Source organism: Chelonia mydas, chromosome 7 (genome assembly GCF_015237465.2).
Source record: "Chelonia mydas isolate rCheMyd1 chromosome 7, rCheMyd1.pri.v2, whole genome shotgun sequence".
NCBI classification, from domain to species: domain Eukaryota; kingdom Metazoa; phylum Chordata; order Testudines; family Cheloniidae; genus Chelonia; species Chelonia mydas.
In genome coordinates, this window is record NC_057853.1 from 81,692,574 (window position 1) to 81,714,960 (window position 22,387).

Here is a 22,387-nt window from a genome sequence, read left to right on the forward strand (position 1 = left end):
CAGCAGCTGCAAACGGCTGTTGTTCCACTCCCACTGCTTATGGTGGTCTCCAGACTTGGTAACTTGCTTCCTACTACCAGGCAAAAATGAGACTTATGAACAAAATGGCATCAGGATAGCTCTGCTAATAGACCATGGCTGTCAGCTGCTGGGTTACTGATTCTGAATTATGTGTTGCAGTCTGTGAGGCAGACAAACTATATGTTTTTTAAGAGTCTCCAATGCCCATGCCTGTCCCTAGTGGTTCTGCACAGTGGAGACAAGCAAGACCAAAAGCTCTAGGTAGATAGAGCCCTGCATGTCTGACAGAACACAAACAGTGCTTGTGGAGCAGGATGACCCCTGTAGCGGCTGGCAAGTCGGGGACTTTGCTTGTGTTTTTAGTACTCACAAGGATGAGGTAAACTATTCAAGGCTTATTCTGGTACCATGCAGAACAGATTTATAAAAGGTAAAAAGCAGCGACACCAGGGCATGCTGGGAGACTGAATAATGATGTTGCAGCTGTGTGCTGACAGTAGTCTTAGATTCGGTTTTGAAAGCTCCAAATGAGGAGTAACTTGCATGAGGACCCTGAACACACACACAGAACTGCTGCTCTCCCCGAGATGAGATGAGCTGAAACTCCTCACTGCAAATACAGTGCAGAAAGCATTTACCTTTGTCAAGAGGTTCATCATTGTGCTTCTCCAGAAAGGACACCTAGAGGGCTTTTGGGGTCTCTGAGTCAGACGGCTCACTTGGCAGATCCTGAGCTTGAATAATGTCAACTCACACCCCCCCACACTCCACCCCTTCTCTAATAGTCACACATACAGGAAACAAAAGGTTGTTGTGACTCAGGCCTGCGTAGGAGGGAGACCTCATTTTGCTCCTGGCCTGAGTTCTAATATGCATATCATTACTAGTGAAGTGAATCTTTACTGAACGCTTTAACTCCCTGTATATTGACTGGGTAAATCACGGAAATGAAAATAACCACCATGAAGTGGGTGCGCTGTGGGCTATTGGGGTAGCCAGCTATTAGGTATGGAGGGACTATTTACACTTAAACTTGGATTTACCCACACTGATCAATATCCACAAAATAGGCTCCTGTTTTCAGACCTGAATACAGATATGCACCCTCTTACCCATACAGCTTCTCAGGGGTAACCTTGTGAACAAACAGCACTTCCCAATCAATTCCAAACGCATTTCCATACACAACCGTAAGAGCCCCTCCACCAGCACTTACTGAAAGGGATGGGTTTCCCTCATCCTCCACAGTGACAACCAGCCGGTAGAAATTCTGCTGCTCACGGTCTGGAGGAGACGGGCGGGTGGCGATTTCCCCAGTGACTCGGTCCATGCGGAAGATGAGATCTTCATTCCCCTGAGTGATGTAGTAGGAAAGAACGCTGTTGAGCCCAACGTCCCTGTCAGTTGCGTGCACCTGAGCCACAGCACTGCCTCCACCAACATTCTGGAGATCCATGGGGGGAAAGAGAACGGAAAGAAAGAAAAGTCAGCTTCTGGCACAGACTCATCTGAACAAAAAGGTTCACAGCGAAACAGCTCTCAGCAGTGCCCTCCAACACAGTGAATGGGGGAAGGCTCCTCCAGCATTTTCATTATAAATCTCCAGGTACCTCAGCTGCACAGCTCTACGCTAGGTGAAAACTTGACCAACAGAGAGTCAGCTTGAGGGAAATTGGACAATGCTCTCAGTATTTTTCCATGGCACCTACCAGGCCTGGAGATCAAAGCTCTCTGGGGAAGATAGAGCATGAGCAGGTGAAGTACAGTCCTCCCAACACCTCTCTGCCTATATGCTTCAACCTCAACTTGCAAGGATTATCTCTAGGGCTGAAAGATTAGTTCAGTTACCAGATCAATCCAGGCCTGCTGCTGAGACATGCCAGCAAAGGTAATAATTACTTTACCGCCACTCATGATTGTGGTTTTTCCAGTGTAGACACCGTTATTTTAGGAACTGAGACCAAGACTACCAGCTCATTTCTCACAGGCCTGAGGAGCTGTCAGATGGAAACAACATTTTGCCACTATCTGTTCAGGTGAGAGTTAAACCGCTGAGCTGGCAGGGAAAGCTTCGTACCTTGTTACAAATCCTCACCTTTGTACAATTCTAACTAAAAAGTAACTTTTAAAATGAAATTTCACACGGTGTCATTTCATAACTTGCGCCACTTACAAAACAAACCAGCCTGTAAGGACAGTGCATAGAGGACTGCCTAGGCGCATCCCACCAATCACACAGAATGGCTTCAGCTGGCTGGAATAGTGCTGAATGCATTTTGTTCTGGCCCACACTTGCCCTGAAGCCATGTGCAGCTGAACAGATGTTGAGCCTCTGGTCAGCAATGGGTAACTCTTCTAGTGTAGCTCAAGCCAAACAAAAGGCAAAGCCAAGCAGCTGATTTCCCAGGGCCAGTGGTACAAATGATTCAGATACAAATTAAATAGAGAAGAGTGTTTGGATAAGCTATTATGTTTAATTCAAAGCTATCAATCATATACACCATGCAGATATAACAAGGTGTCACAGGCTACACACACATTATTTGTATTTTATTTTTCATTATCACATTGAGAGATCCCAGTTCAGGAAATAAAAGTTTCCTTTTTCCTGCTTTGTTGTGATTTACTGCTTAATTACCAAACTTTCAGAGACTGTTTCCCAATAGCAATTCATATTCTGAGGAGGCAATTCTCTTTAATTACATGTGATTTTCTGGAAGTTTCATCAGCCCATTAGGTCATTCACTTTTTCCTGGCAGTTGTATGATGCTATTTAATGAGCAGAACAATGGGTTCAAAACATCCTCCAAAGAATTTTGTTCCATGTGAAGTTATCCATGTCTCTTGTTCAGAGGAATCAGGAATTGGCATGCTGTTTTCTGGAGGAAATTGTTTGAAAACATGGTCCCTCTTGGCAGATCAGCATGGATCTCAGCATACACCAGGACGAGAGTCTAAGAGTCCGATTCCAGGCTATGGCTAAGCTCAGAGTTACATCTGAGAGGAGTGAAGAAGGCTGTGAAGACCTTTTTGCCTCCTGGATTTGGCTAGGGACTGACAAGTTCCTGTGGTAAGTTAGAGCCACCCCAAAGACTGCTCTATAATTTATGCTGCCCCCAATGGCTCTCTGTGGAGCTGTCCATTAGCCCAGAACAAGAAGAGTGCATTGTGCTGGGACCATGTCTCCTCTGATAAGTACCTATGCTGAGGATTGCAAGAGAGGTAGCAGAGCCATACAGCTGGCCCTATACCACTGAGGAATCCTACTGATACAGACAATATTCCCCAGTGAGAAGATCCACTGGCTTTACAGCCCCTAGGCTGGATTCCCAGGAAATCAGCATACAGCGCTGCAGCGGGTCCTATGTGCACGCATGTTTCATTCTGGGGGAAAACTGAGACTCTGTTATATAAGGCAGCAGAACTACTTACCTCATTAACACTAACATTGTATCCAAAGGGATTCCCAATGATTGGTGGGTTATCGTTGACATCCAGGATATTGACTCTTAGAGTGTGTTCCTTTCTCCGAGGCGGGACTCCGCTGTCAGATGCCTGGATCTGCAGTGAAGCATAATGGTTACATCTGGGCAGAAGCTTTTTTTTTTGGTCAAATCTCATTGAAAAAAAAGACACCTATAGTGCTACAAAACCAAAAAATATTCCATAAATAGAAACTGCCCAATAGGTCAGATCCAAAATTTAAGTTTTGCATTAAAAGAAAAAGCTTTAACAGAATCTAACAGCAATAAAAACAGTGTAACCAATGAAAAAGAAACTGAATTTTTAAAATTATACGATTTTTAAGAACTCTTCTTCCATTCCACCAACAAACCATTACGGCTGTCTCTGTTCAGCATAAAAAAACCATTATTTTTTTCCTTTGATTCCCCTTTTACATGATGATGCTCCTTAAAATACTTTGAGAACCACCTTGAAAGGCTATCAAATGTGTCTATATATTTTTGTTTCTAATGTACAGCCCTCTCTAGCTAGGTCCGAGCAGAGGTACCATGGCTATCACCTGCGGAGAGGATGAGAGAACAAACACATGACAGATGTCATTTCTTAATGCACTGGAAGGCACTCAGATATTGTGATGATACGGGCATTATAAGAACCCATACAAATGAGAATAGAATGTTAAAATTGCTGCTGCAGTACAATTTTGCACCTCTACCTGGAGCATCAGCTGTTAAAATACTGAGCTGCAAATAACTATATATTACAAACCATCCAATTTTGTGACAAATTAAAATATGTGCCACAACACCAGCTATTCAGCAATGCACAGCATTGTGTCATTACACTTACATACACACAGACACAGATGTGCAATACTTTGCATGAAATAAGCAGCACATACAGGAAAACTATAATATTTTTGGTGTGGAAAACTTCCGAATGATTAGTTCAACCAGCCACAAAAATACCTGCAGCACCACATGAATGACAGTCAGAAACTACAGTTTTAGGCAGTCAAACTTCACCCACTAAAGGCAACATTTGGAGTACCATCTAGATGGGTAATGAGTTTCTGCATCTTGACTGTTTGCCTTGCCCAGTGAATGGTGCATATTGCAGAAAATGCAGCTAAGATGGTGGAAAACTCCAGGTTACCTTTAAGATGTAGTGGTCCAGCAGTTCTCTATCCAATGGCCTTCCCACAAACACCTCTCCATAGGTATTGTTTGTGGTGCGGATCTCAAAGACGGTACCTATATTTCCTGATGTCAGAGAAAAGGTCACCTGCAAGAAGGAAATAAATAATGGGAAGTGTGGGGAAGTAAGGAGCAGTGAGGTTAGGGAAGGGGGAAGAAAAGGGAGAGAGAAACAGTCATTACAAAGTGACCAGTTCTTATTAAACCTGGTTCCTTCTTGCCCTTGTGCTGAAAATCCAACACAACAGTCTCTCTCAGAGTATTTCGTACACGCGCTGCTGGTTTCGGGTGGAACCAGAAAAAGTTCAGAAAAATAGCTCTTAAAAACATTAACCAAACTTCTAACTCCAATCCAAGTTCCAGTTCAGATGCTGTGAGAGTTCTCAATTTGGGAAAGTTTTTATTCTATGTGAATTGATTTGCTCATCTCTATTCTGTTTGACCAGATGTTCCAGGTTTCTGCATAACTGAGGCTGTCACTGAGGATACAGACACAGGACCAAATTGATATTATTAGGTAATGATAATAATAAATACATTTATTTATTTATTAACAGTAGCACCCAGTGTGTGCTACATGTTTTCCAAACACTAAAGAAAGATGGTCACTCCTTGGAAGACCTCAGTCTCAGGAAAGGAAATCTCTGACTTCAGTAGGCTTAGAATGTGGTAAATGTGAAGTAACATCTGAATTCAGCAGAGTTATTCTGGAAATACACTGCGAAGGATTAGGGCTGATTCATTTTGAGTAAGAAACTCACTGGAATCTCACAGCATCTAATTAATTCTTCCAGCAGATTAAAGGAAGTAACGAAGAGGACAGAGCTTCCTGTTTTAATCTGGCTAGAAATCCCCTGCTGTCCATTGTGAAGGTAGAAAAAACAACATCTTCCCCCCCACCCCCATTTTTAGGCCCACTGTTGCACATGGCAGCTGTCACAGCATCTTGGCTCTGAAGGGAATGTTTAATATGTCCTTCCTCTGACACCCTTCAGTCACCAAACCAGCCCTTACCGCTAGTATTTTTGGCACTATCCATCCCACACTAAAGAGCAGCCCTATTGCCAAAGATTATGGTGTTCGTGTTCATAAGGATCAGAGTTCAAGACCCTGATCTTAGAGACCAGAGCAGGGACTAACTGGAAAGGAGCTTGCTGAGGCTCTAGATAAATCTGGCTTGAGAAACACTAGTGGGGCCTTGTAGGATTGCCATAAGAAGGTTTTGCTTTTTGGAAATATGGGCAAGGTGTGCAGGAAGCAGACATGCTGAGGTATAAATTAGGAATTCCATCCTCCCCCTCTCTTCATGAAGCTTGTTCCACGGTTGGGCCTGAGTCAGTGTCAAAGCACATATCTGAATTCAGGAGTTCCTGTCTGTCAGTCATGTGCTCAGACCAACAGCTCACAGTGCCTCATAGCTTGAATGGACATATTCCCTCATAAATTGGAATAAGCAAAATCTGCCTCCTCCATCCCACCCACTCACCCATCTTCCTTTTTGTAGGTCCCAGTATAGTTTGTAGCTGCAAAAGCATTGGTACCTGCCCATTGCTTCCTGCATCTGGGTCTTTGGCCAAGACTACAGCAATTCGCCTTCCAATGGCACTGTCCTCTGCTACGTTCACCGCAGAATCGGAGGTGATGTCAAACTGTGGGCTGTTGTCATTCTCATCCAGAACGGTGATGGTTACCTGTTGAAAGTGAGTGCAGAGATTAACAAGAGGCTTTATCAGGAGCATGGCTCTTGCTAATTTTCCTGAAGGCAACCATGCTGGATGGGATAGCCTTTCAGGTGAAACTGAGATACATGTAGAGTATCTTAAAGATCATTTCAGTGTTGCCTTCCCATCCTGTTGTATTAAATCTCACAACTCAGGCCCAGGTGTGCTGACAATGTCAGAAGAACCAAAGATTTCAATGAAAGGGCTTGGAAACCCAGGTCCTGCTGAGTGGCTGGGGACTCCCTTTTCACAATCTTTGGCATGCGGTTAGTGTTAAGCGCATTTGAGAGCTCCTGGAAGGGAGGGACAGGCGCACTGGTGACAGCAGGCCATATGCACGCCTTCCTCACTTGGTGCTGCTGATGGATCTCAGGCTTGACTCACTGAGGGGGCTGCTGCAGTTCAGGGACTCACCTGAGAAGGGATGAACAACCGTGATCACGTCACTGTTATTGAGGAGTCTGGACACAGGTCCGCGTCGTGAAGGATAAGGATGGGACGAAGGACGCTCACTTTATTTTTTGAGGCCAAGGTCTCAAGAGTTGCATGGCTGCTGCACTAACTCCTCCAAACTTAGTGAAGATGTCTAATTCAAACAGGAATTAATTGAAGGAAGTCCTATGGCCTGTGTTATACTGGAGGTCAAATTAGAGGATTACGCTGGTCCCTTCTGGCCTTATAATCTATAATGTAGGACTCTTCTGCATATGCACGTAAGGTAGAAAAGGGAGGGGTGAAGGCTGGCGTGAGAGGGGAAGACAGTGTGGCACTTGAGGGGGTCCCCTCCACTCAGAGTTCTCAGTTTTAACTGGCTAATTAGAAATTGTATAGACCAGAGGTGGGCAAACTGCGGCCTGCGGGATCGTCTTGAGCTCCCGGCCTGGGAGGCTAGCCCCCAGCCCTTCCCCCCGCTGTCCCCCCTCCCCTGCAGCCTCACCTTGCTGTGCCATCAGCGCTCTGGCCCGCTGCTCCTGCCAGGCAGCGCGGCGGCGTGTCTGGCTCTGGCATGGTAAGGGGGCGGGGAGTGGGGGGGTAGGGGGGTTGGATAAGGGGCAGGGGGTCCAGGGAGCAGTCAGGGGACAGGGAGCAGGAGGCGGTTGGATGGGGTGGAAGTTCTGGGTGGGGGGCGATCAGGGGATGGGGACCAGGTGGGGTTGGATAGACGTGGGAGTCCCAGGGGGCCTGTCAGGGGGCGGTGGTGTGGATAGGAGGTCTGAGTAGTTAGGGGACAGGGAACATGGGGGGTCGGTTAGGGGTGGGGGGTCCCAGGAGAGGGCGGTCAGGGGACAAGGAGCAGGGGGGGTTGGATGGGTCAGGGATTCGGAGAGGGGCAGTCAGGGGGTGGGATGTGGGAGGGGGTGGATGGGGCAGTGGTGAGCTGGAGCCGGTTCGCACTGGTTCGTTAGACCTGGTTGTTAAATTTAAAAGCCCTTTTAGAACTGGTTGTCTTGCGAGGGGAGGAGGCAGAGCAAAGGTGAGGTGAGCTGGGGCCGGGCGCGGGGCGGGGAGCTGCCAGTGGGTGCTCTGCACCCACCAAATTTTCCCCGTGGGTGCTCCAGCCCCGGAGCACCCACGGAGTCAGCACCTAAGGCGCCACTTTTGATGTGATTCGTGTGGGAAGCGGCTGCTCCTCCTGCTTCCCCCCAGCTACGCTCCTCCGCCCCTAGGAGCCAGAGGGACCTGCTGGATGCTTCCTGGGAGCTGCCCCAGGTAAGCACCGCCGGGACTCCCCATCTCGACCCCCGGCAGGTCCCTCTGGCTCTTAGGAGCGGGGTGGGCACCCACTACGGTGGCCCACAAGACCCTCCTGCCCAGTCAGGGGACAGGGTAGGGGAGTGGATGGGGCAGGGGTCGGTAGGGGGACATCAAGGAACGTGGGGGGTTGGATGGGGCAGGAGTCCACGGGAGGGGGGGGTGGGCGGGCCACGACCCCCTTGTGGGGTGAGGAGGGAACCGGTTGTTAAGATTTTGGCAGCTCATCACTGGATAGGGGGCGGATAGGGGGCGGGGGCCAGGCGGTTTAGGGAGGCACAGCCTGCCCTACCCAGCCCTCCATACAATTTTGCAACCCCAATGTGGCCCTTGGGCCAAAAAGTTTGCCCACCCCTGGTACAGACCCATCCCGGCAGGGGATGCTCTGCTAGTATTGTGCAGGCCCAGGCCTTTGCTGTTAAACTCATGAGAATTCATAGGCCTTGTCTACACACAAGCTTGCACTGGCTTATTGTGATTTCATTTACATTGGGAAAGATTTACTATAGACTAAATCAACAGAAGCCATTTATAAACTGGCCTGAGTTTTCACACACAAGTCTGCATCCATTTAACTAAACTGCTGCAACCTGGGCAAGTTTTGGGTGTGAACAAGCCCAGAGTTTCTTCCTGGAATGACGGATACATTTCTTCCCAGTTAGAGGGGATGATACTCTGGTCCACACAGGATGGATCCAAAATTCTATGGACAGATGGGATCCATGCCTAAGCTGCAATCTGTGTACCATTCAGCTGTGCCAGGTAAATGGCAATGCAGAGAGGCAGGAGGGATGGATACAGAGAAACCAAATACACAGAGCTCCAAAAATAAAATCAGTTGTGATTCAGCATTCATAATTATAGATACAGCACTAAGATGCAACAGTAGTAGCAACACCAGCAAGAAAGAGAAGTGTTAGATACAGATGTTGCTCAGCTGTGGTCAACGACTCAAAGAGGAGACAAGCGTCTGCCTCTTCTGTGACGAGCCAGAGGAAATGCTGTCATCATGTTCAAAATTAAAAACATATTCACTATATATAATCGGAGAGAAAGAGAGGAAGAACATTTTTGTTCTTGAGGCTCTATTTATGGGTGCTAACAGTCCCCAGGTGCAGAGCTCGTCAATGTGATCACGTCCTGGAGGAAACCTGTAGGGTTTTTTTTTGAGTTTGGGTGACTGCTATTGTTGTAGCTAAAAAAGAAGGCAGGAGAGGGGAAAACGCAGTCAGCCCAAGAAGAAAATCTGCAGCTGCTGAGGCAAGCTGCCACTCACAGCAGCCAAACCTTTCGGTCTGGAATGAGTGCCACTACACAAGGGAGGGTATGTTTCTTGGAAGCGGGCTTACCTTCTTTCCAGACCCTGTAGTAAACTTAGTCTACCTTCCTGGTACACCTACTTGGATGGCCACAGAGGGGCCAGATGCTCAGCTGGTAGAAATCAGGAGAGTTCCTGGACTTCAGTGCAGCAATGCTGATTTATGCCAGCTGAGAATCCGGCCCCAGATGAGTTTTTTTAAAATACTCCATCAAAAAACCCAGATGAAGTGAACACGAAGGCTGTGTTGCTGAGTAGTCATGAGTCAGGAGACAGCAAAGTTGAGGCTGCAAGGGTGGGGGAAGAGTAAAGAGGGTTCAAAGAGCCTCCCCCACCTCTGCACAGAGGCCAGGATTGATTATAGTCCTTGAATTCCCAAAGCACAAGGACTGGGGAACCCTACTACCAGCAGCAGCACTAGAAACCTCACAGGAGTGGAGACAAAAGGGCCAAAGCTCTAGCCCTCCTTCACCCCAGCCTTGGCTGGTGGAGCTGGGCAAGGGGACTGGGGAGTGCATGCTGTGCCCTGCTAAAGGATAGAGTAGATGCTACCACTCTGTGTGGTGCCCAGTTCTCCTGGAGCTGCCCCCTATTCAGGACCAGACACAAGTTTTGCACAGCTACCTATGCAGTGACTATCAGAGGGGAAGGCAGGCAGGAGGAAGGAAGGGAGGTATACAGAACTAGGAACAAACACTCTTACCTTCTGTTGGAGGGAAGCAGAATGGGAAAGAAAAAGAAAAAAATACAGTTAACAGATCTTTCCCTTCTCTTTTAAAAACATGGCATAAGTTAAGTGCTTTAGAAAGGGAAGGGAAGGGGAGGTTGGTGGAACCAGGACAGTGCAGGCAGGTGCTGTGCAAACTTCCCCTCCATAGCTTTGCAAGTGCACCTTAATCCATGCTCAGAGCACCCAATTGCTATTCCAGCTCGGAGCCTCTCCTGAGCAGGCACTGCCAGGCAGATTGCGCTGTGTGAGGTTCCTTTTTCTTGAGCAGCTTTGTGATGTGGAGGCAGGACCCCCGAGGGGAAAGGCAAACACTTCTATCAAAATTCAGATGATTTTATTGGTGTGAACCCCCCCTCCCCCGCCCCCAACACTTTCTGCAAGCCAATGCACATTCCATAGGTAATTCGCTTCACCCCACCCCTGGCCACCTGCTCTAAAATCTCAATCTTTGGACTACAGAATTAACCCAGAAATTACCATGAGAGTGTCAAGAGAGAAAAGAAGCTGGCACCCTGACTGCTGGAGGCCAGTATCAATTGCCTGAGCACACATAATTTTTAAAGGCAACAGATGTACCAAAATTCAAGCTATTGGAGTCCTTTAAACCACAGCATACTATCCTCAAATGACATTCAGTGTCTGATTTAAATCAAAAAGAAGAAAATTAGGAGTTAAAATCTCTAGATCAGATCCTTAGCTGGTGTAAATCAGTATAACTCCATTACCTTTACACTAAGGATCTGACCTTTAGTTCCAATCCTTAGTAGACCTTTTGTGTCAGATGTTTTAGCATATATGACCTATAAGTTGCTCGCAGATCATAAATCTTTGCAACCCCAAGGACAATGGTGGTATTCAGGAAGGAGTGCCAACTACACAGTTATACTATCAAATATTTTAGACCCCAAATTTTACCTACCTGAAAACTGTGTTAATCTGGTGAGGAATCGCCTCCAGACTCTAAATATTTCCTTTTTGAAAAGCCCAGCACTCTGTTATGTAGAAATTAAAACACCACATCCTATGTTTATGTACAAGGCCCTATAATACAGGGCTCTTGCACTCGCTGATTTTCTGGAGGGCTTGGCAAGAGTGCATTGCTTGGTTTGGGAGTGAGATCAAAACCATATGCCTAGGTCCCAACCAAGAGACCTCACGGAGGTTATTCAAGGAAACTTCAGGTTGACAATCACCTCACCATACACCCCATGAGTTAGGAGTCCAGGAGATAGCACTGCAGAGAGTTGCCAGGAAGAGAGAGAGAGGAAGGCGTGTGCAAAGAGAAAAGGGAAAAAAAGAAGATTCTGTGACCATCCTTATAGTTTGTGGGCATTCTGTTGATATGGGGGAAAACTCTTGGAAGCGTGGTGAGCACTGTGCTGGCATGGTGGAGACCCCAATTATGGTGGTGTGGTGGGCATGATGCTGCCACGGCAGAGCCCCCAGTCTTAGTACTGTTTGAAGAGGGGCACGACCACAAAAATGATTCGTGTTTAGTAGAAAATGCACATCTGAAAGTACCTGGGTGGATGCAGACCAGGCATATTACAGTGGAGATTCACCTGGCCCTTGGGGAAGTGGAGAGGAAGAGAGGTGAGATTGTGAGCTGCAAAACTACTAGAGTGCTAGCTGTAGTTGCAAGCCTCCAAGGAAGCCACTGTAGTCTGTCCTCCCAGCAGCGCCGCCCAGAGGATTCAGGGGGCCTGAGGCAAAGCAAATTCGGGGGCCCCTTCCATAAAAAAAGTTCGTTTTGCCACCCCAAGCGGTGAAGAAAAAAAGAAAAACCCAAGTCATGCCGCCGAAGAAAGGAGAAGACAGGAGGACCCACCGCTGAATTGCTGCAGAAGACTGAAGCGGAGTGATTGAGTTGCTGCCGAAGTGCTGCCGACGAGGAAGAGAGGGACTGAAAGACCTACCACCAAATTGTTGCCAAAATTGTCCCCGCTCTGTCTGCGGGGCCTGGGGCAAATTGCCCCCACCCCCTCTGGGCGGCCCTGCCCAACAGGGCAGCTGCACTCTGGGGAGATGGATAAAGATTAAGTGGGTCAGAAGTAAGAAACAAAAGGAAACCCTTCAAAAGGAGAGGTGGTGATGGCTGGCTGGGGTATTCCCTCCCAAACAAGAGAAATAAGAGGATGTTCTCGTGTAGTCAGCTCTTGTTTGGCTTGTAGCAGGTCTAGGATAAAGGACTACTGAGAAAACAGCTAAAATCCACTCACCACAGTAGAGTCAACCTTTGGTCCCCCATCATCTGCCACTACTGTTAAAGTGTAGAAATCCCCCTTCTCTCGATCCACCTGGCCTTTGACTGTGATGACACCCTACCAGGGACAAACAACGACAAAGATCATGAATACCCATGTCGTGCTTACTGCTAAAGCACCTAAAGCCTTGGCCGGATCGGCCATTGTTAGCTACGTACAGTGATTCCATTGATCTTGAACAGGGATAGTGCCTGAGTATTGGTGTTGGGGTCAAACTTGTAGGTGATCTGGTTCAGGTTGTCAATGGAGCGTGCGAGGACGCGCAGCACCTCCGAGCCTGGGGGAATGTTCTCTGTGATCACTGCCTCATAGGTGAGGTTTGAGAACTGCACAGCCTCATCCATTTCATTCAACAGGCTGACATAGACGCTGCAGAAACCTTGGTTGTTGGGGAGTGCCTGGTCTGTGGCAGAGACATTCATCAGGTAACTGGTTTTTGTCTCATAGTCCAGGTAGTCGATGGTGGTGATGAGGCCAGTGCTCTCATCAATTTCAAACTTCCCCTCAGAGCCAGACAGGATTTTATAATTCACCAGACCTCCATTCCCTGGGGGAGGAACAAATGATCAGAGTTAGACTGGACTTCACAGAGAAGCAGACAAGGCCACAGGACCCCTAACTTTGCCCAGCAGGTCAACTTGCTGAAAGCCTGAGGGGTGCCCCTAATCTATTTAAAATGAAAGAGGTTACAGATATTCTTATATCTAATATGCAAGTGCAGCCTGAGTCCCAGAATGTAATGTTCCATCTTAATCTGAGTTAGCCGAAGCACTTTAAGCCAAGACAGGTTAACCCCACACACAGCACAGCTGGTTTTATCATTTCTTTTACTGTTTCAGTGACTTTTCCCTCTAAGCTGCACAAAGGTACTAATGAGATGGTATGACAGACCTCCTCTCTTTCCTGAGAAGGCTTGGGACAAAGCAATGGCTAAATGTCCATCTATCAATGGACTGGCCTCTCTGCTGTCTGGAGTAAAAGAATCCCAAATCAGAGGAACTGGACTGGTCAGAAGCTGCAGGCTTTAGTCTCCCTAACCTCTCTCTTATTTCAGGCACTAATCTGCATCCTTTGCACTCCCACATCAAGAGTGGGGAAAGAGAGGCAAGAATCCACTCACACAACCAGAGACAGATGGTGTGATCCCACAAGAGGCTGGGGAGCCGCGGTGGCAGATTTTTGCAGCTCACCACAATGTCCTTACCTGTGTCTCGATCTGTTGCCCGGACAACTGCGACAGAAGTTCCAATCCCTGCTGTCTCTCGCAGCCCCAGACGGTTGTACTGCCGTTGGGTAAACACAGGCACCTCATCGTTTACATCTTCCACATACACTATCACCTGGGGGAATCCCCAAAACAAACCATTAGTGTACTGCACACTGCCTGGAATTTGTCCTGAAGAAAACAATGAGGAAGACGATTCCCTGGCAGAAGGAGCTGCTCTCTTGCATTTCAAGGTCTGTGAGCCTCTCCACAGACCAGTACTATTAGAACATAGATACACAAGCACTCCCCGCTTCAGGGGGCACCACTTGGAGAAGTTACAAGTACAAATCGTGACATTCCCCCATGAGTCCATCTCACGCAATTCCAATAAAAAGAAATAAAATATAGCTGGGAAGTTAATAATAGCAATAAAGTGGTTGCCCAATTTTGTGGGTTTTTCGCCAACTCGTCGCCACATTTGTGAATTATGTGAGTTTACTTTATTTGCTGGGGAGATGGCAACCACTAGTTCAAACCTTGGTAGAGTTGACTCGGCCCTGCCTCCTTCTGAGGTAGACACAATTTCAATTCTAGGCACTTTACTGTGTGAGAGTCAGTGGGACGAGACCTTAAAAAGTGAGATCCTGTTTGTGCCACATAGGCATTAATGATCCTGTGTTAAATTTTGTAAGTGTTGCGGTCCACTCCAGTGTGTAGACCAAAATATACTTTCTCCACGAAAGGTGTGCTGCAGACTCGCTATCTGATAGCTTGTTCCTGGCCTCCTCTTCCACAGCTGAATGGTGGTGTTTGTATATAGGCCTCAATCCTATAATTGCATCCACATAGACAGATTCCTGCATCCATGCAGAACTCTGCTGAAGTCAGTGGGTCTGCATGCTACAGAGGTTCACCTACATGGATCTGACTGCAGGATTGGGGCTTGGATCATGAAGTTCTTTGGGATCCTTCAAGAAGAATGGAGTTGTACCAATAACGAATATTACTACTATTGAGGTCTGTTTTATTTAAATATGTCACTGGCCACACACCTGTATTTTCAGACAGATCAAGAGTACAGCTACCTTACAAAGCTACAATGTGAAAATAGAAAAAGGAAGCTAAGTAAGCAAGACTGTACATTCAAAAAGGAGGAGGGAAATTTCCATACCTGGACAAATATTGGGCAAATGTAACCATACAGTTAAAACAGTTTTTTAATATCATGTTGTCTGTGTATGCATATTGTGTTCTGAAGTGATTATGTATCTTCTTTTTTTTAACTTGTAACTAAATAAATTCAGCATAACACATTTCTAATCGCTTGAAAAAAATTCCCTTTGCTGAGGATTCTCTTGCCAATTTTCAGCCTAATTACGTTATGAAATGGCACAGAAAAATATCCTCCACCCAAAAGCAGTACCCGTAGAATTTCCATCAGTCATTTCTGCAGCACTTTGCTGACATTTCCACCTCTGCTGACACTGCACCGCAATGAGTGGAAATTACCAACATTTGATGAAACCACTGTAATATTTTGCACTAAAAAACGTTTCACAAAGTTTTGTCTGGTTTTACCTTTACCCTCTTGTTACTCTAGGCCCAGGCATGAGCTCTTCATCAATTCTGCTGATCCCCCACACTCACCCAGTGCCAACCTTACTCTGACGTAGCTCCTCACTGGTTCTGCAGCACCCCTCCACCTTAACCTCAGTGATGTCCTTACCCTAACGGAGCTCCTCATTGATCCTTGTTCACTGTTGTAGGCTTCCACCTCAAGGACATGGGAGGAATTGTTCTCTCTGTCCAGGTGCCGTAAGCCCCGCATGACCAGCCCACTGCTGGGGTTGATCCGAAAGTGGTTGTAATTGTTTCCTATTAGTAAACAAACAAAACATAACAAAGTACATATCAATCAGTTCTCCAAGTGGAACAAACATCATGGGATTCCCCACACACAGCAAAGTAGAATTGTGGAAAAGTGACTCAGTGGTGATACTTGTGTAGTTAATTACTGGAATGGGCATACATCCCCATAGCATTTGTTCATTGCCCTTGATAACCAAGCCTCATCCATACTAAGCACAACTCAGAACAACTTTTAAAGCTGGTTTAACGAGAAGAATTTAATCCCCATCCACACTACAGAGAAACTGTACTAATGAAACCATTTTCAACAAAATGTGCTCAGGAGACTTCCTTTCCCTTTGCAGGGCCCAATCAAGGCTCTAAAATGTGGTTGTGACAAGTTAAAAAAAATATGTTGTGTGGCTGCATATCACAGTAATTCCCTAAAACGGCTTAAGAGGTAGTAATGTGGAGCAGGCTGTAATGGGTCAGTGTAAATGCAGGGTAATTATACTGGAGTAGTGCTTTTTGAGAGCTAACTACCACTAATTCATATATCGGGAAGTTTTACATCAACATGCAATTACTTATCCTTACTCCTTTGGATTCATATTTAAAACATATGTTGTTAGAATTTAGGTGCATTAATTACATTATTATGCGGTCACCCATCTCAGTGATATAGGTAACTGTCTATCTTATAGCTATTGCAGGTAACAAAAACCAAAACGACAATGCAACTAGAGTGTAATTGCAGTCTAACTACAGTTACCATAGCATAGTCCAAATTGCCAAGGACTTATCTCTTCCAACCATAAGTGTTAAAATGGATGGGGGAGAGAATGATGAAGTTTAATACATAGGGAAAGAGGTGTTTCTGTAGCTGTAGGCAGGCCAAAGAAGGCCAAAATGTGATGAAATAGTTACATCATGCAAGTTTGCCAGTGTGCTTATCTGGCCAAAAGGTGATAGCAAAACTTCAGTTAACCAAATCACATGGACACACAATTCCCTGTTGCAAACAGGCACCTAGACTTACCCCTGACAATCCTGTACCACACTCTCCCATTAACACCTTCATCCGCATCTGTGGCTTTCACCTTCAAAAAGAAAAAAGAAGCCAGTAAAGGCCAGTGATTTTCAGATTGTACAAGAAGCTCTCTCCTTCTCCTGCTCTTATGCAAGGCCAAAAGCAAAAGTCCTCAGATACACAGGATTGTCTTGTTTCCCCAAATCCTCTGGGTCACAGGGGCACATCTTTAAATGTCCCTTGGGTTCAGAATCAGAGGCGCCCGTCCCATCTGGAAATCTCAGCTCAACTATGGTTTAAGTTTTAAGTGTATGGATAGACTTTTCTGTTGCTCTGTACTGGCAGTGAGGAAGCATTGCTCCTTGGTCTGCTCTGCCTGTGGCAGAAAGTAAATATATGAAAAAGCAATCATTCTGGGATGTATCAGCAGGAGTGTGATAAGCAAGACACGAGAAGTAATTCTTCCTCTTTACTCCATGCTGATTAGGCCTCAACTGGAGTATTGTGTCCAGTTCTGGGCGCCACATTTCAGGAAAGATGTGGACAAATTGGAGAAAGTCCAGAGAAGAGCAACAGAAATGATTAAAGGTCTAGAAAACATGACCTATAAGGGAAGATTGAAAAAATTGGGTTTGTTTAGTCTGGAAAAGAGAAAACAGAGGGGACATGATAAGTTTCAAGTACATAAAAGGTTGTTACAAGGAGGAGGGAGAAAAATTGTTCTTAACCTCTGAGGACAGGACAAGAAGCAGTGGGCTAAACTGCAGGTTTAGTTGAACCTTAGGAAAATCTTCCCAACTGTCAGGGTGGTTAAGTACTGGAATATATTGAGAAGGGAGGTTGTGGAATCTCCATCACTGGAGATTTTTATGAGCAGGTTAGACAAACACCTGTCAGGGATGATCTAATACTTAGTCCTGCCATGAGTGCAGAAGACTGGACTAGATGACCCCTCGAGGTCCCTTCCAGTCCTAGGATATATATAATTAGCCTAAGCTAATTGGATACCCCAAGGTTCCACACGACTGATGTTCATTAACACATTTGTTAATTATCTGGAAAAGGGGGAAACACCTATAGATAACACAAAGTAATTTAGGTTAGCTAAGACTAGGGAAGATGCCAAAGAACTTCAGAGGGACCTAATAAAGCTTGGGGAACTGGCAGCATGACAGATGAAATTTATTCTTGACACGTGCAAGGAAATGCACACTGGAAGAAATAAGTTGAATTTCTCCAACACATTGCTCTAATGATTTGGGAAAAAGACCTGAGTGTCACTACAGACAGCGCAATGAAAACCTCTGCTCAATGTGCAGCAGCTGCTGTCAAGGAACAGACAGAATGTTAGGATATACATAAACAATAGGATAGAAGATAACACTGAAAATGTTATAATGACATAATATATGGCTATGGTATGCCATCACCTGCAGTACTGAGTTCAGTTCTGGTCAACCTATCTCTAAACAGAGAAGGTGCTCAGGTGGGTGACAAAAATGACAATCAGCATAGAATGACTTCCAGATGGAGAGAGACCGGGGCTGCTTAGTTTAGACTGGGGATGAATAAGAGGAGGAATGAATGAAGTATACAGCAGTGAATGGTATAGAAAAGGGTAAATAGGAGCACTCACCTGACCTTTCCCATAATGCAAAATAAAGGTGACATTAAATTAACTTAAATGGCAGAAAATTTAAAACTGATAGAAAGAAATATTATTTATGCAGTAGAGCCAGCAACCTTTGGACTCAAATCATGGAGCTATCATTAAAGCTTCATGTAGATGATGAGACCATCCACAGTTACATTAGGTAGGATATATTATATATATTATGCTATATGTTAAATAGTTTGCCCTAAACCTTTATGGTTTAGGGTAAAAACAAACCCTAGTTGAGGGGATTGTGAAGAAATGTCCTTTCTTGGCAGGTTATTCCATAATTGTCCATTATGGGGTTTTTTCGCATCATGCTCTGAAGCATCTGGCTCTGGCCAGTATCGGAGACAAGTTACTGGACTGGATGTATCACGGGAGGATAATTCCTATGTCCTAGATATACAGTATTGAATGAAACGTTGCCAAGCACTTGGGGAGACTTTACATAATGGGTCCACCTGGTGTTTCTATGGAACACTGCAGGGTTTCCCCTCCTCACGAGCACTTTCCAGGAACCCACCCCCAAGCATCCTTCTTGCCCCGCCTCTGCCTGACCTGCAGAGTTGCTACAGCAAATCTGCCCACACCACAGCTATTAGCAGCCTTCAAGCAGGATACTGAGGGGGTGGAGTGCATGATTGTCTAATGCCCCAGATGAATCAAAATTTTCTAATTTCCTTTCAAGAAGAGAAACAAATGCCCCTCTTCTCCCAAAATGCAGAGGAAAAACAAGTGTAAATTGTGGCTATTGTTTTGCAAAATGACTGAAGTGAAAAAAATGCATGAATGCACAGGAATTTGGGGAATTTCTCAAACATTTTTCATGGGCTGTTTTGCCATGTAGGTATAAAGGTTTCATTCTGCCAAGACTGTATGTTTTGGCTGAAAATGTTACTGAATATTCTGGTTTAACAAAGCAGAAAGGGGATTTGCAACAAAAACTCCAAAAATGGCATTACACAAAGGGCTTTATTTTGCCTTGTTGCAAAACAGATGAAAGGCCCAAATGATCAGAAGCAGTCACTGCACTGGAGTGCCTCAATTCATGGGTGTCCATCTTCAGACACCTTTGGGCTGGCTTTCAAAGCAGCCCCAATTCTAAATGACATTAATGGGAAGCACAGGCTCAGAACCTCTGAAAGTTGGGTCCTAGATGCCTTCAGTGGACATCCAAAAAGTGAAGACAGCCCAAGTTAGTGGTCACTTTTGCAAATGTTGACCCCACAACCTCAAATCATCCAGCATCCTTCCTGTGTCACACTCAGACCCAGGTGTCCTCTTCAGCGCCTGTCCAGTCCATATCCCACAGACACGCACCTTATAGCACAACTCAAAGTGCCCCCATTCCCTCTCCTCCATGCTGAGAAAAATACGATTATTAGACATTTCTAGCTGCAAGCACAAAGCTAGTTTTTCTGCTGGCAAAGGGCTGGCCAATGCACTCTGTTGCCTTTTCAGCTCCCCTTGCATGGTCTAATTTTCAAAGCACACCTTAGCTTGGTCTGGGTTCATTTTTACTTACCCCTGAGCTCATTTGGTCTGAAAAGGGGACCTATTTCCTAGTGAAAAGTGTGTAAAATATAGCATATTTTGGGGTGACCTGAAACTATTTTCAAATTAGTAATGACATGGGGGAAAAGCTCACATTTCAAGCAGCTTTGACGTTCCTGCCAAGCAAACTATTTAACATGCCTGTGCCATCAGGCTTTGAGTCTGTGAGCTCATTTCTGGGACAGGATTGCATTGGCTCTCTGTTACCATGCCTGGATATTACAAACCAGATAAAATAGAGGGCAGTATGGATCAGAGATCTATGTCCGCTGGCTGATAATTCTTAAGCATATCCAGAATGTCTATGTGGTGATATCAACTTGCCTTCTAAGATGCTGGAGCTCCCTTCTCAGAAAAGCTGACTGAAGGAGAGGAGTCAGAAGAGGCAGTGGTGAGGCAAACCAGAGGAAAGGGAAGAAGAGAAAGATTCTTAGCAGAGTTTAATGCAGTTCCTTGGCTGCCAATGCAGTGGGTGTGTTTAACGAGAAAAAGATTTCAGTTTTACAGTGAAGACAAAAAGGAGGGATTTTCAGAGCCCATAGAAATTAAAGGGAATTGGGCATCCAGATCTCCTAGGCCAAGGTGAAAATCCCACTCAGAAAGATTTCTTCATCCACGTTCTGCACAGGATGTTTTTTCACAGCTCATCCCAGGTTATTTGATAAAGCCACAAGGACAGGTATGCCCTGCGGGGAGATGTGCAAAATGGGTCAGCAGGTGAAAAGAGACAGCTTTGGCTCTACAGCGATTGGCTTCCATCTGCATTTGTTAAGCTATTTGTTTTCAATAAACTTGTTTGGCTGCACTGCCCAGCTTCTCCCTCTGCTGGAACTTCTGGTGAAATCGCAATCAGGTGCTTGCAATGCCACTAAAATGACTGTGAAGCAACAAATCCAGCATTATGGACTTTAAGCAGAGGAATAAGGAGAATGGAAGGTGGGCAGGGGGAAATATTTGGTTAAACAAAGAGTCAGATTCAAATATCCTTATTCATGGTGAGTAGTAACTTACTCTTCAAATAGTCCCATTGATTTCAACAAAAGCTACTTGTGCAGTAAGCTACTACTCCTAGGGAGTGAAGGTGGAACAATCTGGCCCAAATAAATTTGATACTTCTCAAAATGTAGGAAAGGCACAAACCAAAATCCACTTTCCTAATATGATAGATTTTTAAAATTTTCTAAAGTATGAAAATCCTGCTTTAAAGCTGCTAAAGGCAACTTGCCAACAACTATTTGTGACTTTTTCTGCTTGTTTTCTACATGAGAAATTTAGATCTAGTCTTCCCTGTTCTCTCCTGAAAGATTCTGTTGCTGACTGGAGAAGCAGCAGGATTAGGACATCACAAGTCACAACAGACAAAGCTGAGCAGCTGAGAGGGGCAGGGCTATTTAGTTGGACTGCTTAAATGTTAAAACCCGTTTAATTCAAAAGGGTGGAAACACTTGGGAGAAAAGGTCTCTTTTGAAAGATACAATATTCCTTCTTTTGCAGCCAGTTCTGTGGTGAGTGCTCCAGAACAAACTGACAAGACGAGATGAGATACTCCCGGTATTTCTAAAGTAGATAGCAGGGAAAAAAAAACCTTTAAAAAAAACGCCTTTAAAAAAAAACTGTTAGGGCTTCTTTGCATATCAAAAAGCAGAAAGAATACACAAAGAATTTCCCTTTTGCAGGTTACCTTTAAAAGAGGGACTAATAGATACAGGACAGAAGAGAAAGGCCAAAAACAGGTAGTAAAAGGAGAGAGAGTTAAGCAGGAGAAAGAAAAAGCAAAGAAAGATTAGGGAATTATTTTGAGGAAAGGAAAACAGAAGAATGAAAAGAGTAGAAGAGAAAGTGTGTTTAAGAGAGAAGAAGAGAGTGCAAAGGAAAGAGGCCTGCTTCCATTCCTCCCCCTCCCCCAGCTGCTGATCCCAAATTGGCTCCCAGAGTAACCTAACTGACATTCAGTGAATAGCATCTAGCCACCAGACTGTACCATTCAAACTTTCCACAGGGGAAGGTGAGAGCTGCTCGAAGAATTACAATTTAGTCTGATATCCCTTCCTTAAAGGGACTACATCCAAACCTCCAAAAACAATACAATCCTAAAGAATGACCAAACGAGTTTGTTGATTCTAAAGTGCGGAGCTCTGTAGGTTTGGCTGGTTCATTTAAGTTGTTTTGGCTTTGTCTGTTCCTGCTATTCCCATCCTAGCTGCCATCTCTCCCCGCATCCTACCTTACCCCCTCTTCCCTCCCCCAAGAAGTAAGGGACTGGAAGACAACAGAGAGCTATGGAAGGGCAAGCAACAAGAGGGAAAAGACAGGAGAAGGTAGACACCCCTGTGCAGCTTGAGTATTAGTGAGAGTATTACTACAAAGCCAGGGGACCGGCTGCAGCCTCATGGGATTGTCCTGAAAAGATAACAGCAGCTGTAGGAGCACACAAGGGGGAAAATGATCAATCAATGATCTGCGCTAACTCTGAAGAGCTATCCTGCAGCCTGTGTTTTGCAGCATTTCTTGACAGCTTCTAAGGGAAAGGTCAGTGCTCTCAGGTCCTTCTAATCTGGGCAGCCTATCCCCTCTACCAGTCTTTCAAGTTTGATTTCACAAAGATCTGGAGAAAAGCAAAAGGC

General features: G+C 45.4%; 2 protein-coding genes across 6 annotated transcripts in view; one reads left to right on the plus strand and one right to left on the minus strand.

Moving 5' to 3' along the window:
- CDH23 (cadherin related 23) overlaps nucleotides 1-22,387 on the minus strand; it is a 514,496-nt gene that overhangs the window by 109,934 nt on the left and 382,175 nt on the right. For 2 of the 4 annotated variants that reach the window (XM_037904844.2, XM_043551833.1), the window contains exons 28-37: nucleotides 16,562-16,622; nucleotides 15,401-15,549; nucleotides 13,672-13,807; nucleotides 12,626-13,014; nucleotides 12,423-12,524; nucleotides 10,177-10,179; nucleotides 6,224-6,373; nucleotides 4,642-4,770; nucleotides 3,454-3,582; nucleotides 1,238-1,465 (exon numbers count right to left, since the gene is read on the minus strand). In XM_037904844.2, the coding sequence (XP_037760772.2) occupies nucleotides 1,238-1,465; nucleotides 3,454-3,582; nucleotides 4,642-4,770; nucleotides 6,224-6,373; nucleotides 10,177-10,179; nucleotides 12,423-12,524; nucleotides 12,626-13,014; nucleotides 13,672-13,807; nucleotides 15,401-15,549; nucleotides 16,562-16,622 (1,476 nt within the window). Of the gene's footprint in view, nucleotides 1-659; nucleotides 768-1,237; nucleotides 1,466-3,453; nucleotides 3,583-4,641; nucleotides 4,771-6,223; nucleotides 6,374-10,176; nucleotides 10,180-12,422; nucleotides 12,525-12,625; nucleotides 13,015-13,671; nucleotides 13,808-15,400; nucleotides 15,550-16,561; nucleotides 16,623-22,387 lie in introns of those variants that run through there. The other 2 variants (XM_043551835.1, XM_037904846.2) reach the window with 2 other exon arrangements.
- The window catches only part of VSIR (V-set immunoregulatory receptor), an 87,960-nt gene that overhangs the window by 56,152 nt on the left and 9,421 nt on the right, over nucleotides 1-22,387 (plus strand). The window contains exons 7-9 of one of the 2 annotated variants that reach the window (XR_006292340.1): nucleotides 5,129-5,199; nucleotides 6,187-6,382; nucleotides 13,522-14,986. The gene's annotated coding sequence lies outside the window, so the exon portion shown is untranslated. Of the gene's footprint in view, nucleotides 1-5,128; nucleotides 5,200-5,476; nucleotides 5,555-6,186; nucleotides 6,383-13,521; nucleotides 14,987-22,387 lie in introns of those variants that run through there. The other variant, XR_006292339.1, reaches the window with a different exon arrangement.